The sequence below is a fragment of the Aplysia californica genome, unplaced genomic scaffold, assembly GCF_000002075.1.
Source record: "Aplysia californica isolate F4 #8 unplaced genomic scaffold, AplCal3.0 scaffold00082, whole genome shotgun sequence".
Lineage (NCBI taxonomy): Eukaryota > Metazoa > Mollusca > Gastropoda > Aplysiida > Aplysiidae > Aplysia > Aplysia californica.
The window spans coordinates 496,332-513,343 of record NW_004797352.1 but is presented as its reverse complement, the minus strand read 5'-3'; the positions used below and the strand labels follow the sequence as shown (position 1 = coordinate 513,343).

At 39.3% G+C, this 17,012-nt stretch overlaps 1 protein-coding gene across 1 annotated transcript in view; it reads left to right on the top strand.

Moving 5' to 3' along the window:
- Nucleotides 1-5,643, top strand: part of LOC101847943 (EP300-interacting inhibitor of differentiation 3) — a 29,994-nt gene extending 24,351 nt beyond the window's left edge. The window contains exon 10 of the mRNA XM_005094451.3: nt 1,519-5,643. Within this exon, the coding sequence (XP_005094508.1) occupies nt 1,519-1,677 (159 nt within the window). The 3' untranslated portion in view covers nt 1,678-5,643. The remainder of the gene's footprint in view (nt 1-1,518) is intronic.
- Nucleotides 5,644-17,012: the final 11,369 nt, after the last annotated feature.

Sequence of the window (17,012 nt, the reverse complement as noted above, 5' to 3'; positions counted from 1 at the left end):
TTATATTGATTTTTTTTCATTCACGCTAGTCCCCAAAAAAATACAATTTAGCATTGCCGACTCCAGTGCGTCTAACGAAATAACCAGACAAGTTACAACGTCCGTTCTTTTTTGAGTCTCAAGAGCAGAAATGCGTGCTTTGGGTGCACTAAATGAGAATTACCATAAATACAAGGATACACCTTAAATTGTACGTTGAAAAGTACCAAAAATTAAGTCGGCCCAGACAGAGCGGCGACAGGGAGCTGACCCCCGTGACCCCGACATGATAAGGCGCCCGGCGGGGAACCCCCCGCGGCAACTAAAATTCCACTGCCAGTGCGCCGTGTGAAACAACGAGAAGTCTGTTATTAAGACACTATTCTAAAACCCCGTTTTTTCCCCTTCTTTATCTTTGTAAATAAAATACTGCTATAGCGCAATCGGACAAACACGGGAGTCGGTTATACCGTAATATAGCTGCTGCTGTGCACAGCGCATAGGCTATTAATTAATGTAAAACCTCGCCAGTTGAGAAACTTGTTGGTGATCTAGCGAAACAAAGAATGGGAGAGCCCACGAGTGCCAACAATGAAGGCCTGATTGAATGAGTGGGGAGAGTGTGGCATGCACAGACAAGCAGAACGCATCGTGTGATTGGCCAGCCTAGTCTAGATTATCTAGGTCTACCACGCCTCTCACTTCACCGATGCAGGGATGGAGAGGTCATAGTGCTGTACTGTGATGGACGGAGTGAATGTGTGACGTGGGCGGGGTGTGGTATGTTCCCATTGTGCGCAAGCAGATGGAACGCACCACAGGGTGTGGTGGGGTGGGGGACAACACAGCGGGCGAGTTAGCCTAGAGAACTTTCTTTCTGATCGCCAACGCCGAGCTGTCAATATCGCTAGCGTTATAGAAAGAAACCTGATTCGACTTTTGATCAAGTAAGGTCATGTAGAACCTAATCATCCTCAGGGGAGATTACAACAAAAAAATGAACCGAAAACCAGACTCATAGATTAGACCTACTTTACTATTTTCCTTGAATTTATTACTGGGTCCCTTATAACGAGAATCTTGCTATAACGGACATTTGACACCGGTCCCCTCCCTCTCGTTATAACAGGATTCCACTGTATTTTCATTTCTCCTCTACTTGTTTTGTATGTATGTCGCACTGTTGTGACCCGCTATTTTCGGGGTGCCTTGATAGTCGAAGCAGACTTTGTGCTATTGAAGCTAGAGAGGTGAGCAGAGTAAGCCTGATTCCCTGCAAGGACTTCTCTATTTGAAATCCATCCCTTGTCGCTCATATGACCTTATGCAGTTGCGAGCGCCGTAAAACCTCTACTAAAACGCATAGAGCATTGCATAAGTGGATATGCGTTATATAAATGGAATCCATTATTATTTTATTATTTAAAACAAACAGCACCTAATGTGTGACTTTATTTGCTTGACAAGGAGAGGATACAGAGCATATAATTCTTTTTGTTTTTATTTCTATATAATTGTCTACATTGTTTTGCTTTTCAGGAGATTGTGGAAACGTTTAAGATTGAAGAGCCTCTTATAAAGCCTTGTGATATCCTGAAAGACCGTCAGCAGCTGGCCAACATTCCTGAACAGCGAACTGTGACATCTGCAAAAAGCAAAGGGAAAGGCAAGGGGAAGAAAAGTGTTCTCATACCTTGACATTGGAAGGTGCTCTGTGTAGTAGTGTGGCAGCATTTGTACATATGTGCGTCTGTTGAAGTGAATGCTTTGGCTCTTTTTTTTTTGTGTACAGGTGTGCATCTGTTGAAATGAATGCTTTAGCTTGTATTTTTATAGGGTGTGTGTGTTTGCGTACACATTTGTCATTGATGGGAGTAAACTGAATTATAGCTGTATAAAACTTATTTCTTGTCTGACAGTGGTCTCAACGAAAGAACCGAGCCCACCAAGGAGCCTGCTCATAATTTTTTCTGTTTTATTTATATTCTAAATCTTTTGAACCTTAGACCGTAAAATCTCCGGGGGAAAATTCCTGAAATCTAAGGGGGTTTTGAAGGGACTACAAAGTAGGTGTAGGTCTATATACATCAAGAAGAGAGAATGACTAAGGGGTGGCCAAAACAGTGAGGCGACAACGAACCTGGTATAGGGCTCTTTCCTGGCAAGCAACTCGATGACGCCAAAATTCTTTTAGAAAATAATATTCCGTTCTCAAAAAAGATATGTGTCACGACGTTGTGGAATCAGGTACTGGTCAGTTTTTGGGCATGTGTGGTTATTGGTATCACCTTAAGACTTGTTCATTTTTATTGCTTTTGTGAAAAAATACCCACATATCTTTAATATGGGGTTAGTAAGCTGAGACCACTTTTTTTCTGTTTGTAAATTTTTTTTTTGTTATGAAAGGTTCTTTCTGCTGGCCTGTCATTTTTCCTCGAGTTATTTTAACAAGCACAGGGATTTTTACGTAAATCAAATAATTATGATTACCAAGCATTTTCTTCACTTCGACTTCCTTTTTTTTTCGTGTACACTCTCACATAGAGTAATATGGACACTAATTACTTATTTTGTTGTCTTTCATGGCTTTTTTATGTCCAGTACATGACTGAAAATGTGAAAATACCGTATATCCTTATATCCTCTGCTCAGGGTAAGATTGCTTCATTCATCACAGTCATCACTTTTCAAAATGGCGTCACGCCTCGAGCGGTGCTACTGACTGAAATGTCTTTAGGCCATTCCCAAAAGGGGGACATTAAGGGGAATGTGTAGGCTGAGAGGCAATTTCAGTTACTGAAGCCTTTTTACCTTTTTTTCCTATTGCACTACTGATTTGGGTCAAAAGGTGATGTATTAATGATCTATTAAAACCCAAAATTCATTTTTAACACTTTGCTGGCCGTTTTTAGGGGGCCTCGAGGTAATTTTTTCAATAATCAAAAGAACACCAGAAGTCAGTCAGTTTTTGTCCTAGAGAGTTGATTTTTTGCATGGAATAACATATCAAAGTTATAAACCACTTTACTAAAGCTTTTTCTGATACTCAGTACGGGTTGCAAATGGTCTTGGATAACCGTATCCCCCGAAATCGGAATCGGAGAATATCCAAGGATACCTAAAATGTATACACCAAATTCCATCCACACTAAAAACTCAACATGTTTAAGCCAAAACCTCTTGTAAAGTGGTGGGACATCATGTAAGGAATATGACATAAAAAGATGAGCCCTCTATCTTTGTGACTTACCGAGATTTGGTGGTCCTAGTGAATCATGTTGCGGTAAAATGAGAGTTTTGAGAAAAACGACAAGAACGATCATCATTAAAGATTACAAGAATAGTTGAGTAAATTCAACAACCCAAGCCTATTTTTCTATTTCTACAACCAGTTCACTTTCATTATGCAGAGGTTTCATACAACAAAATACTGTGGTTTACAGCTGTCTTTGTCAAAATAAATAACTCTATGCACAGACAACTATGAAAAAATACAGAACTACCCAAATGAAGTGGGGGGGTCCCACACGACAGGGTTGGGAGTGGGGGGGGGTCCCACACGACAAGGTTTCTCGAACGTCCCCTTCCCCAGTCTCATAAAATTGCCCAAACAGTTCCTTGAGCCTTTCCTGGGCTTTTTGTGTCACTTCAGCCTTCTCTATCCTGCGCTTCTTTGCCTGCAATGTGTTTGCAGCTTCAGCCTTGTGTTCGAACGTGATCTCGCTTTTGTCCAGTGATTTGAGTCTGTGGACCAATCGGCAGCTGTAGAGCTTGCAGATAGTCTTTGGTGGAAGCAGATCCAAAATTAAATTCCCCAAGTCTAACTGCAACAGCAATTTCCACCCGCTTTTTTGTCGCAAATAAGTGTTTTGGGCAACTGAGTGGACATATTCATTTGTGTTTTGAGTTGCCTGCAGCAGGCATTTTTGCAACTGCTTTACATCAGACATATTGTCCTATATTATATGAAGTATATGATCAAACACAAGTCTACACAGTGGTGTGCCAACTTCAGTCTCGTGTGGGGGGGATGCCATTAGCGAGAGCTCTTTGAAAAAAACACCACGAATCCTCACCAGCAGGGCAGAAGTCATGCTGGGGTTTTTCATTGGTAGAGCTGCAATGGTACAAAGTGGCCTTGATTGCCCTCTGCATGTCTGGCACAGTACTGAATACTTTTGAAGTTTTGTTATAACTTCAGGGTGTAATTTGCCAAAGCCTTTGCCACCTAAAGTTATTTTCGGTTTTTGTTTCAATTTGTCTCTTGTCTCTGACAAGATTACGAAGTTGTTTACCCAACTTTTTTCCCGACGTGGTTGACACATTCATTCCTCTATGTCATCAACCCGTTGTATGGGTCAAGCCTTATGAATCTCAGAAATTTTCTTGCTGTCCCCATCACAGATCATTGAGATGAAGCGCAAACCATGTTTTCTCACACTTCTACTGAACATGAGCACAGCTGCCTCTTTTCCAATCCCACCACTAGTTCCCTCATAGTTCTTCTTACACACTCCTTTATGTCCTTCATACCTCCTCTCATACTTTTCAAATTCTTCTGTTACTGTGTCGACAGCTTTCGCCAACATTTCATCTGAATACTTTTCACATTTTGAATGAATTGTCTTGACATGGTCCTTGAAAGTTTTCACATGTAGGCCTGAAATGTTCAAAGGTTCCAAAAAGTTGCGCAGTCCTGCAAACCCCGTTCCAGTGGCTGAGGCTACAACGTTGCGATTGACTTCAAATGCACGGCTGCTTTCCTTAGTCCTTTTTTATGTCATTGTAGATAAGTCTTCTTTACAATGCATGCAATAGGGTGTAAGTTGAATGGCTAATCCACTTGATTGTGCACTGCCACTTTTAAGAGTAATCTGTGCTTGAAAGCAATGTGGGCACAAAACATTTTCAAATAAGGTTTGTAAAATGTCCAACTGTGCAATTGTGGATGGAAGATGACCAGTGTCGGGAGACACTTCTGTTTGTGGGTTGTATGCTAGTTTTCGCTTTGACGTTGACAAGACTGAAGATTGTTGGTCATCAAGAAGAGATAACGGTGTGGTCGTCGACTGATCTAGGTCTGAAGATGGCCTGGAAGTGACAGGGGACGGTGATGCAGGTAAAGGTACATTCTTAACAGCACGAGCAGCAGCTAATTGGGCTTTTCTGGATTTTGATCTCTGACCAACGATGCTCGTCTTTCTTGAGTCTTGTTTAGAAGCAGGCATTATGACTTCTGGGGAAGTCAGAGCATAGAAAAAAATATCTGAGAATAGCTAACATCTCATGTTTGGTTTAGAGATCGTCCTGACAGACAGAGACAAAAAAAAAAATTATCTTCTGTCATCTTTCCATAAAATACTTCCCCAAAAAAAGAAATAAGGAAAAAAAAGATCCTTTTGAGCCTTTTAAATATTTTAATTAATTATGCATCTTTATCTTTAGTAGGCTACATCTAGATCTAGATGATTTGTTGGATGAGCCTGGAAGTTAAAAAAAAATCAAAAGGACTACAAAGCTTAGAAACATTTAAATTGAAAAACTGGGCTGAGAGCTGAGCGTGGAAATGTATGACAAAAATTGGACAGAGGGCCTGGAAACAACAAAAATAAAAACTTACGGAGGGGGGAAGGGGTTGACTTCTCTTCGAAAAAAAAAAAGAAATGCAGTCGCAGGCCTAGTTTTGACCATTTACCTTTCTTTGCTTTTACTCCACGGGACAATAAGAATGAATAGGACTAACAACTGGGACTAGGCTAGATCTATGTGCTGGGGATGTGGCATCCGTGTGTGATCTAAATATTATGTGTCGGAGATCAGCCAAAGTAACGCATTGAAGACATAGTCAACGACAAGGAACACATGGGGGGGGGGGGGAGAAACAGATTGAACGAAAGAACAAGGGAATTGAATCCAGTACATCCGATTGAAAAAGAAACAGACATAATACTCGGTTAGAACATGGTGTCACTGGCCTTTGCAGAGTAAGAACAAGGAAGTTAAAATCCATAAACAGTATTCAACAACAAAAACTTTCCTTTAGTTGACAGCGTATTGATTTGATTTACTGGAACAAATGTAACTCAGTAAACGACGCCATGTTTGTTTACACCGCAATGCATCCCAGGGATAGGGAAATTCCCTGTGCTACGTTGAGAGCCAGTGAAAAAACGTTCTAGCTCTGTCCTCGGCTCATTGTCCAATCAGCGTGAAGGATAGGCTGATTCGGTGCCTTTCTTTCTTCGCCAACGGGGGTTAACCGTATTTTAATTGAGTGCCGAAAGTAGCATAATCCAACTGCAGAGGTCCTTCTCGTTTCATTGATCCCAAACATGCACTGCTTCGTACAGTGGTGCGTTCGCAGAAAGGTCAGGTCGGTTAGTAGGGATGGTTTTTGGATTTTTGTCATCAAGGGCTGCAAAGTTGCTGCAACCTCCACCCTTTGTCAACCTATTTTAGAGTATTTATCTTTCGTTTTGAATGATAAGACCACCAGAAACGTATTCCTCTGTAATTTTCCGATCAAAAAGTGCTGTAAAACCAGAATCCCCATTTTACACCCATTTTACTCGCAACATACTCTGTACTGAGCCGTAGGTTGCCCTAACCATGTTCTTACGCTCAGTAGAATTGTAATGGGCTGATTCATCAATGTCATGCTCATAACTGCCTGAACTGCAGCAGGGAACTGCTGCTTTTTATTTCATAATCCTTGCTATCGTCATTTATCCTCTACTTCTTTTTTATGTTTGTCACACTCTTGTGACCCGCTATTTCCGGGGTGCCTGAATAGTCGAAGCAGACTTTGTGCTGTTGAAGCTAGAGAGGTGAGCACAGTTATCCTGATTCCCTGTAAGAACTTCTCTGTTGACATTCACCCCTTGGCGCTCATATGACCGTATGCAGTTGCGAGCGCCGTAAGACCTACTAAAACAAACAAAATGGCGTATGATGGAGTCTTACCCTAAGCAGTCGATATTATAAATCATGTTAATGCTTTTTGTGCATTTATTGTCACAGGTGAAGTTTATCACTGAAATTAGACTAGACTTGTACTGTAGCATGTAGGCCTACAAATGTAAGTTCGTACAACATGCTGTGTTCGTGGCTACCGGTGAAGAGAGTTTCTGCACCGAAAATGCCTCCAAAGGGTGGTGTAATGTTTCCTGGAGTTGAGGTCAAGCAAGACTACAGTGTGTCTGAATCCTAGTTCAAAATATGGGCATTCATGTACTTAAAACACATGTGAGTTTTCATGGCTTTCCACAAGAGAGGACTAGAGAAGTGGGACTCTTGTGGACACTTCATCACAATGATGAGTCACATAGAAGTCATAGAGTATCACCCAGCTTTTGGCACAGAAGCTTATAAAAATTTTGCTTTCTGGGCTTAATACATTTGAACATCATCTTATGCTGTTTATTGATGATCATTATGCCACAACAGGTGGTTATTGTTCTAGACATGTACTCATGTGTGTGTGTGTTGTACTAATAGCAAATATCGAATGTACATGAAGGAAGGTATGTATTGTGTAAATAAGTAGTCTGTATGCTTGTAGTGTGTATAGTTGTATGTGTGGCATCAGGCACTCGTCAAAATAATGGAACCGAAGATACCACCATTGTCCAGGTGGTTTGGCAATTTTTATCTAAATTTTGATTTTTTGTTCAACACCTTTTACGTCCATTTAAAAACTTTATGTGGATTTTATTGAAAATTCTAGCTACAGAAGTCACCAAACTTGGGCAGCCGTTATCTCTCTAATTTTACCTCTTAGACCAGGTGACCCCCACCTCCTTCAGTCGCAAATATCTCGATTTTTATTCTAGGTAGATGGTTATCTTTTTCTTAGGAAGATTGACAAATGAACAAGCTTTATGATTATACAGATAACTCTGCATGCCCAAAAATTGACGAGGGCCTGATTCCACCTCGCCCTAATGTGTATTTATTCTATTATATAATATCAGCTATCAGCAAGCTGTCCAACTGTTCTAAGCCAGAGCAACATTTTTTCTCACTTTTATTTTTGTATTTAGAATTTGAATAAAATTTCAACAAAATATTTCTCAAGCTCAAGTAACCAATACTACTGATTAGGAAGCTGCATTTTTTTTTTTTCAAAATTTTGGGCTCAGTACATCTGAACAGCTGGCTAATAATGAGCTCATTTAAAAAACAAGTATAACATAAAAACAAATGGGTGAATTTGTTGAGCTATTAAAAGGTTTTTTTTACAGTCAGCTTCTGAAAATGTTTTATTGTCACCTTATAGGCCGAAGAACAAGAACGGAAAAGTATTGTCACCTTATTTGGGCAGAGAATATTCTTTTTTCCTTTACAGTAAATTTGTTATGCTTCTTTTTTATATTTTGTTCTATTGTTTTTCTTTTTGCCCCTTGAAGATTTGGGGAGGGGTATTTTGTGTTAAAAATTGCTGCTGGAACTGTAGCTTTTTTTCTTTAATTGAGGAAAATGATGAAAAGTATATGGTGAGGATTTTCCCGATCTTTGTCATCAACCCCCAACCCTGAGCCACCACTACTTAGGTGGCAATATGTACAAAACTTACGAAAGTTGTTGATTTTAAAGCATCTCCAAAAGAGTCCAAAATGGCAGTGTTTTTATGATTACCATGGGTCCAAGTCCAATGTCATAAAGATTTTCAGAGATCCATTTCATTACTTACTGTTATCTCATGTGACCGGTAGATCGCCCCTAAGGTATGAAGTCTTGGGGGAGGGAGTGTTTAAGTTTAATACCTTATCAAGTCCTAGATTATTTAGGAGGTGAGTCTGCTGTAAAGAAATTGTAATTGTTTTCTTTACTTGCAAGCTGATTTTCTAACCTTTCCACAACTGACAACACCAACCTGCTTCTGTGGTGTAGCAGTTAGTGGCTGTCGCTCACAGAAGACTCAAGTGGTGAAAATTTTTTTATCTATTTTTTTTATCTTTTTGCTGGGATGTATCCCTCTCTGCCCCGGTTAGCCCTGACAAGCAGGGTCAGAAGCCTACTTCCTAAATGGTCTAAATTGTGCCAATGGGGGAATGTAAAAAAACCTACATTTAACGCTTTGGAGACCGCCCAAATTAGAGCGTTTTTGCTAGAAAAAACAAAGGGTTTTTTCCAAAAAATGTGAGATTTTTTTCAGCCCTTGCTGTGCTCAATAGTAGGAGAATGATATATCAAGTGTTGTTGGATACCATTTGAAAGGTAATTAAATGAACTATATAAATGTTTAATGGGGTTTGAAATTTAAAAAAAATTGGTATGCAAATTAGGTCATTTGCATTCTAAAAAATAGCATCTGCGAAATATAATTTTAACCCCCCCAAAAAACTGGAATTGTAAATGCATAGGGTCACAAAACTCACCAAAAACTGTTACTGTCATTTCTTACACTTGTGCCTGTTCAGGCAAGTACCATGTAGGCCTTTTCTGCATGACGTGCACATCGTTCGGGATCGTTTTCTGCCTCCAGGTATAGATCTGTCTGAACAGACGCAGCAGTCTTTTTCAGTTTTTCCTGGAAGCTGAGATACTCCAGGCTTCCCAGGATCATCAGGGTTGGCTGGAACTTTTTTTGAGTCTAGGTACTCTTAGGGAGGGCTTCAATCACCTGAACATTGAAATGGTAGCGATCCAAAGGTGGAGCTTTGTATGTTGATACAGAAGATACGAGTTGAGTAGTATTCTACTCAGTATGTTGAATGTTACCTTTTTCCAATATTTTACTGTGCGCCACTCATCAAGGTATGCATAGAGCATCATATCGCACATGTCCATGCCACCCATGAAACGATTATACTCCAGGATAACTTTCGGTTTGTGTTTGGTTTGAATGTCTGCCTCACCACGTTGGCGAACATTAACTTGCGTCGTGATAGCTTTGGCGGCTGAAGATAACATCGAGACGGGCTTCTTCTGGGATTTCTTTTTTCTATAGGCACACACAAGCCCATCATTTTGCCTGAAGAATGAAGACTCGTTGGGGGCTAAATCTCTTTTTACTGTTGTGGGTAATCCTCTGCTAGTCCTTCGAAAGTTCCTGTCAGAAAAGTTCGGCTATCCCGAAGCTCACTGAGAAGTGCGAGGCTTGAGAAGAAGTCATCACAATATATGTGATCGCCCTTTCTTAGTTTAGATAATTGCCCTTTGGTAATAACTTCATAACTACGCAGTGGGCTAGGTCTCGATTGTCACCTTCAGGTGGCTGGTCTTTTTTTCCCCCTATAGACAAAGCACGCCAATACGTATCCTGTTGTGGCTTCGCAGAGCATCCAAAGTTTAATGACCCTCTTATGGTTGTGTTTATTGGGCAAGTATTGTATCAGTTGTGTTCTGTTTTTGGTTCCAATGAGGCTTTCATCAACAGAAAGTTTTTGAGTTGGTATGTAATATTCTCTTGAGACAGTATTGAAATGATCAATGAAAGGCTGAAATCGAACACATGAATCATAGCCGGGTTGATTCGGGCGTGACAAATTTGATCGAGTCATGTGAAAAAAGTTCAAACCTATGCCTAGGAAATAATTTCCTAAACCACTTTGTCTCTTGAGATTCAGACGTATTCCTGTAAGCATACAAGTTGAGCTTTCAGACAAGGCTCATGTTCGAAATGCATGCCAGAAAAGCTGCCATCTCAGATGAGTTCTTGTTTTTCCATTTGTTCCTTATTGAATGCGGCCTCATATTTTCCCTTATTTGTGCAATATAATTGTTCCCATAGTATATGTGTTTGTACAGTTTACAAGTTTTGTCAGAAACACATCTGTCAAAAACAAATAAAAATAATGCACAGGGTGTGCATTTCGTGGTAGCATCCGACATGGTCCAGTTGTTTCCGTGAATGAATTTGTCAGGGTATTGTCTTCACCTTCAGGTGGATAATCCCTATACCATGGATTAGCATGGGCAGCTGCACCATCATCTACGACAAAAGACATTAAATACTGAGTAAACTGAACCTAATTCTATTTTAGTTGCATTGACAAGGAAAAAAAGACAAAAAAAGAAAGGTGAATCAGAATTCTTTCCCTTTGAGTATGAGCCGCCGCCCCCCTTCCTTACTCCGTCTCATGGACTTTCAGAAAACGTCTTGTCTGCTACGATCAGAACAACACACAGCGACAAAAATTAGTTCTAGCAGTAATGAAATAGTATATAAAATATATATACAACATGTTTGTGTTCGGCCGAAATATCGACCTCGGAATTTTGCTCGCTTATCACCTATGACCGAAATATCGGCGGGGCGGTGTCCAGAGGGTTTTTAAAAAAACAACAAAAAACCCACAAGCATTACAATTACATGAGACTCATGTAATTGTAATGCTTGTGGGTTTTTTGTTGTTTTTTTAAATATTAAAATATGTTCTCTGTCTTATGTAATTGTAATGCTTTAATGAGAGAAGAGGAATTAAACGAATTTCATGCTGCACTTATTCCATCCCACTACTTTTTGGGGGCACAGTGAAGGGGTTAAAATAGTGGATTGTGTCTATCTATCATAGTAATAGCAAAAATGTGACTGCTATGTTGAAAGTACCATCTATGTTCTTCTGACATTTCTGTTATTTCTCTTTACTGCTGTGTTCAAACTTGCTTCACATGTCCAAATTTCTCAATTGACTCTGCTCAGGGATCAGCCATTGTTTGTTTTGCTCAGATATTATTTTATTTTGATAGGGACCTTTGTTTCTGTGACTTTTTGTAGTCTTTCCCTGTGTTGGGGTCTTTGTAGATGGACTTATCTTGATGTACATGTGTACAAATATGTAGATAAATAAAGTTTTTATGCAAAAATCGTATTCATTGTTGTGTTTGTTGAGAGTAAGAAGGCAGAATGTGTACTTTAGGCATGCAATGTATGGCTGTGTTCATGATTTGCTAAGTTTGCTGTGCCAAAGGTATAACCAGCTGTAGATTACCGATACATTATTCTCATGTTTATATATACTTTACATGTAATATATATTGCTAGCCGCATGATTCAACGCCTAAGTGACAAAATTTTCAAAAATCACTTTTTGATCCCTTTATTTAGTATAGCCCTTGATACACATTATGTTGAAATCCCAAGTTTGAAAGATTACTGCAAAGTGTTTCAATCCTTCAGTAAATCAATCGCCCATATCACATAGTCCTCAATTTCCACGTGATTCAACCACCCAAGTGCCGGTTTTGCAGCCCGGTGGCAAATGGGCGGTTGAATCACGCAGATTCAGCGTCTTGTTGAGGTGTTCACCTGTCACGTAGGCGGCGTGACCTATGCGACTGTGGCCTTTGTCAAAATATACTGAGGGTTACATCAAAACAACTTAGCTTTGCTAACTTCGACTCAGATCGAACCGTATCGATATCCAGCCGATTTTGTCAAGGCAGTTTGCGTAATCTATCACTAGGTTTGGTAGTGTTGTTGATAAAAGGAAAGATAGCCTGAAGTAAATAATGTAATTCTTTGATTGACAGCTGAGGGGTGCTTATTTCACATTCTCTACAACTATTGGAAAATATTTTTATTGTGACTTTTCACGTTTCTTAATTTTCTTTAAGTGTGCGCCCTTTGCTGTGTCTGTCATGCACCATTCTTGAATCAGTGATTTAAAAAATCAGTGCTGGGTAGATGATGATACTTAATTTGTCACTCAAAAAAAAAAAAGCCACTCATAAACATATATATTATATACGCCCCGAAAATTCTCTCTTCAACAAACTTTCAGCTTCCACTCTCCACCTCTACACTTCAATTTGAAACAATTCTCTTGTGACATTCTACCGGTATGCAAAACAATGAGTTTGTATACAACTGCCCTGATACAGTGGTTATTCATGACTTGCAAAGGCAATTTACATGACTTGGAGATGGGAGCTCCACGATTGTCATATTACCGGAGAACTGAAAAGGACAAGCAATTTTGTGACAAGTGATTCTTTGACAAACTTGACCACATTGCTTTCCTATTACTACAGACAGAATTTAGGCAAAATCTACCTTGATCAACACTTTCAAAGCCTTGGGGGCTTTTATTGGGAGTACCAAAGAAAATGAAAATATGAAGAGTCACACATTGTCCCAGACGACTTTAGAGAGTAAAAAATCACAAGAGGCTTGCATAAAACCCAGTGGATGGGACCAGGTTATGTCCAGTGTGCGTGGACTTGGAAGCCAGTTTGTTAGTGTGGCGTTGAACGCATCTGCTGCATTATATCATAACAGAACCAAATTAGCAGTCTATATTCTTTAAAATTTGGTAACCAAAGATGTGAAGTGTCACGTTTGGCATGACGGAGAAGGACCATTGATTGCCAATGAATTCTCTTCCTGTGTCAGTGACGTCCTGGAGGAGCCTACTCACAATAAATGCAATGTTCATTATACGGTGATGGTTGTACTTATCAGACCACAACGCTTTCTTGCCAAAGGCAATCAGCGATATTTGTACTAGATAGGACAAAACTGTTGAAGTTGAACTCAAATACCTTGAAAAAGAACAAACGCAATGGAAGTGGACAGCACACACAGTGTAATCGAAAAGTCCATGAAAAATGACATGATCTATGTGCTCATGGATAATCTTGAACGTTTTTAAGAAAAAAAGACAATTATATCCCCCCCACCCCCGTTTTTTTAAAATGTTCGATTTCTTGATCATTCAGACCTGGCTGGAACAAAAACGACCCCGTTGTCACTAACGTTCATTGCCTTTGATACACATTGAACAAAAACATCCAGTACAAATTGAAAGTTAAGATGATTGGTCTTAATTACCAACTCCATGAGGCCAAAAACAGTCAGAAGACCCAACCAAATAACTAAAATAATTACTCTTAACTTTATAAGTGCTCTTAATAAAACTATTGTGATTTGCTTTTCTCGATAACTCAAACGTCCAGACGACCATTGGCGCTCGTCAAGTGGCGTAGATTAAGGGGGGGGCTACACCTGGAGGCTATCTCGCTTATTACTGGACCGAAATTTACCACATTTCACACATATAACAAGCATAAGGAGTCTTGAAATCCGCAATCAAATTTGAGAAAAAATATTCGTTTCCATGGATACGCCGCCATATTGGATTTTATTGACATGTCTTACGTAATGAATACCGCACTTATCGCTCATGGAAATTGATTGATTTTTTGCATGCGTGTTTACAAACATTAGATCTAAAAATTTGTCTGTTGTTTTTTTCCTAAACGAATTAGAACATTTTTAATGAATTTTTTCCTGATGTAGCATTCAAGTTTTCGAAAAATCCGTGAAAATCCACACTCCTGACATCACCAACAAAAATCTATTCCATATATCAAAAATTCAACAGACAAATTTTTAGTATTACCTGTTGTCTTCATTCTGTGAAAATTTCATGAAGATTGGATGAAAAATGGTGGAGTTATTCAAAAAAGTATAGAGAAAAGTCGCATTTTGAGAAAACGGCTGACAAAGAGAAATAAAATTCTGACTTTATGAGGAAATTGCAATCACAAACATGCCCGGTATGGGAAAAAATACGGTTTTGGGGGGTTCTTATGCGATGAAATAGATGTAGGAAAGGCTGAGGAAGCTAAAATTGCCTACTACTCAAATTCCATGATTTTGAGCCGAATTTTGACTTTGGGGGTGTAGCCCGCCCCCCCCCCCCCCCTTAACGTTATTCAAACGCCAAGATGCTGTCATACTGTCACTTCGGCGGTTGAATCACGCAGATTTTGGAAGGTGTAAACTGCCTATGTCCAGTAACTTATGTAAGATCTTAAGAAAGCTTTTCTTTTATAAATTTAGTTACATGAATTTTAAATTCATGGGTACGAGCCTAAAGAAATAAACGTTTTTCGCTTCTCTTGAAAAATTTGTCTCTTGGCACTTAGGCGGTTGAATCACGCGGCTAGCGATATACCTTTCAACAAAATTTCAATTTGGTTTTGATTACATCTGATATCTAAATTACTACGGTACTGAAATAAAACTAAAAATTGCAAAAGCTAAAGTTTAGCCTAAAGATACATGTAGTGGGAGGTTGGCGGTTGCTCCGGTGTGGTTTGCCCCTTCTTTCCTATCAAACATCTGTTGTCCTTATCTCCCCTCCTTCTTTTTTGTGCATGTTACTCTCTTGTGAGATCTCTAATCTTCGGCACTTATATGACCTTATTGTGTTGCAAGTACCGTAAAACTCTTCTTACGAAAACTAAAAGTTTCTATTAAAGGAGTCCAATTCTGAAACTTCGAACCATCCCAAAGAGGACAAAAAGTGAGCATCCGTGCAGAGAAATAAGTGGCGAACCTGGATTGCCGATTTCTGTTTCAGATTTGGCACTTGAAGAAGTTTGTACCTAGGCTATAGAACGAAGATTGGTTTTTCAATCTTTAGAGAAAGATAAGGAAAAGGCTATGAGTGTAGTCAACCCATCTATGCGGTTGTCATTTTGGTTATTTATTGGTCTAACTCTGTAAGTGTAAGGTAATTAAAGCGGTGGCTTAAACAGCTGTGAATAATGGATTTACCAAACACAGTGGTCCCCGCCCTGTTACAATTACAGCGGGGCATGGTAGGCCTACATGTAATATTGTAATGGACAGGGATCATGTTTATACACAATAACTGAAGATTGACCAATGGGAATTCAGATTATAGTATCCACTAACTGTTTGTCAGTTATTGCTACTTTAAATCTGGTGGTTTATTTTTTCTCCTTATCTATGTCTGCTTACATCAGTTATTGAGCTTCTCCTTTCTTTTCCAATGAATATATATATATATATATATATATATATATATATATATATATATATATATATATATATATATATATATATATATATATATATTCATGTACATGTGTATATCTAGCTTCTCCTCAGATCTATCTTTATCAGCTTTTATCAGCTGTTGCTTTCTTTTCCAGTGATTTTTTTTGCTCCTCATCTTTTATCTTCTTCTTAGGGTTGACTAGACATAATCTGAGATGCACGGGAAATAATGATGATGATCCATGCACTTTCATTTATGAAGCACATACTCATGCTTTTCAGAGCCTACAGAATAGTCTATGCACCGTACAACTCTTCGCCATCAAATAGATGCCACTTTTGTTAAAATTAAAAGGAGCACACATAGATCTCTGGCAGATCTAGCGTCCAGTCCGGGGCCTACTTTTCATTCCTTTTTAAAAGGCCTTCTACACGATCAGTTCCTAAAGATTGAAAGGAGTCGGTCAAAACAGAAGGAAATGCACTATCTATAGGAGACGTTTAATCATTCTGCTATTTTGGTAGTATAATTGACAACGGAGGAACAGGTGCTGAAACAAAGTCCCGCATCAGAAAAACATGCGGCTTTCATATCTTTGAACAGGATTTGGAGGATCAGGGATATCTCACTTTGAACAAAGCTGATGATTTTCAACTCAAATGCGAAGTCATGTTGTATGGATGTGAGACATGGAACGCTTCTCAGACTTGCATAAAAAGGATCCAGGTTTTCTTGAACAAGTCTCTGAGAAAGTTACTGAGGATCAGATGGGCCACGGAGGAAGTGTTATAAGGAGAACAAAACAAAGCCTAGTCATAGATGAAGTGGGAAGAAGGTGGTGACGATGGAAGGATTGGACATTCTCTCAGGCAGTTGCATAACAAGGAAAATGTTGAATTGGGATACGCAGGGTAAATGATCAAGGGGAAGGCCACGTGAAACCTGGAGAGGGTCACAGAAATTGATGTACAGAAAAGTAGGAATGGAATAACATCAAGGAACTAATCCAGGATAGGGAAAGGTGGACAGTGTTTGTCCGTGGTCTATACCTTGATGCAGGTTGAGAAAGGCGGTGAAGATGATGGTTGATACACGATCAGTTAGAACTGACAATAAGTCGCTTATCCCGAAAAATGCTGTTTTGAGAAAATCGAAGAAAATGTTTTTGCACGTAGTTCAGTCTCTATAAAATACAGGAAGAATTTTATTTATAACCAAACAAGTACATGTATACACACCAATGAAACTAAACGTCTCCTATAGGTAGGGCAATTC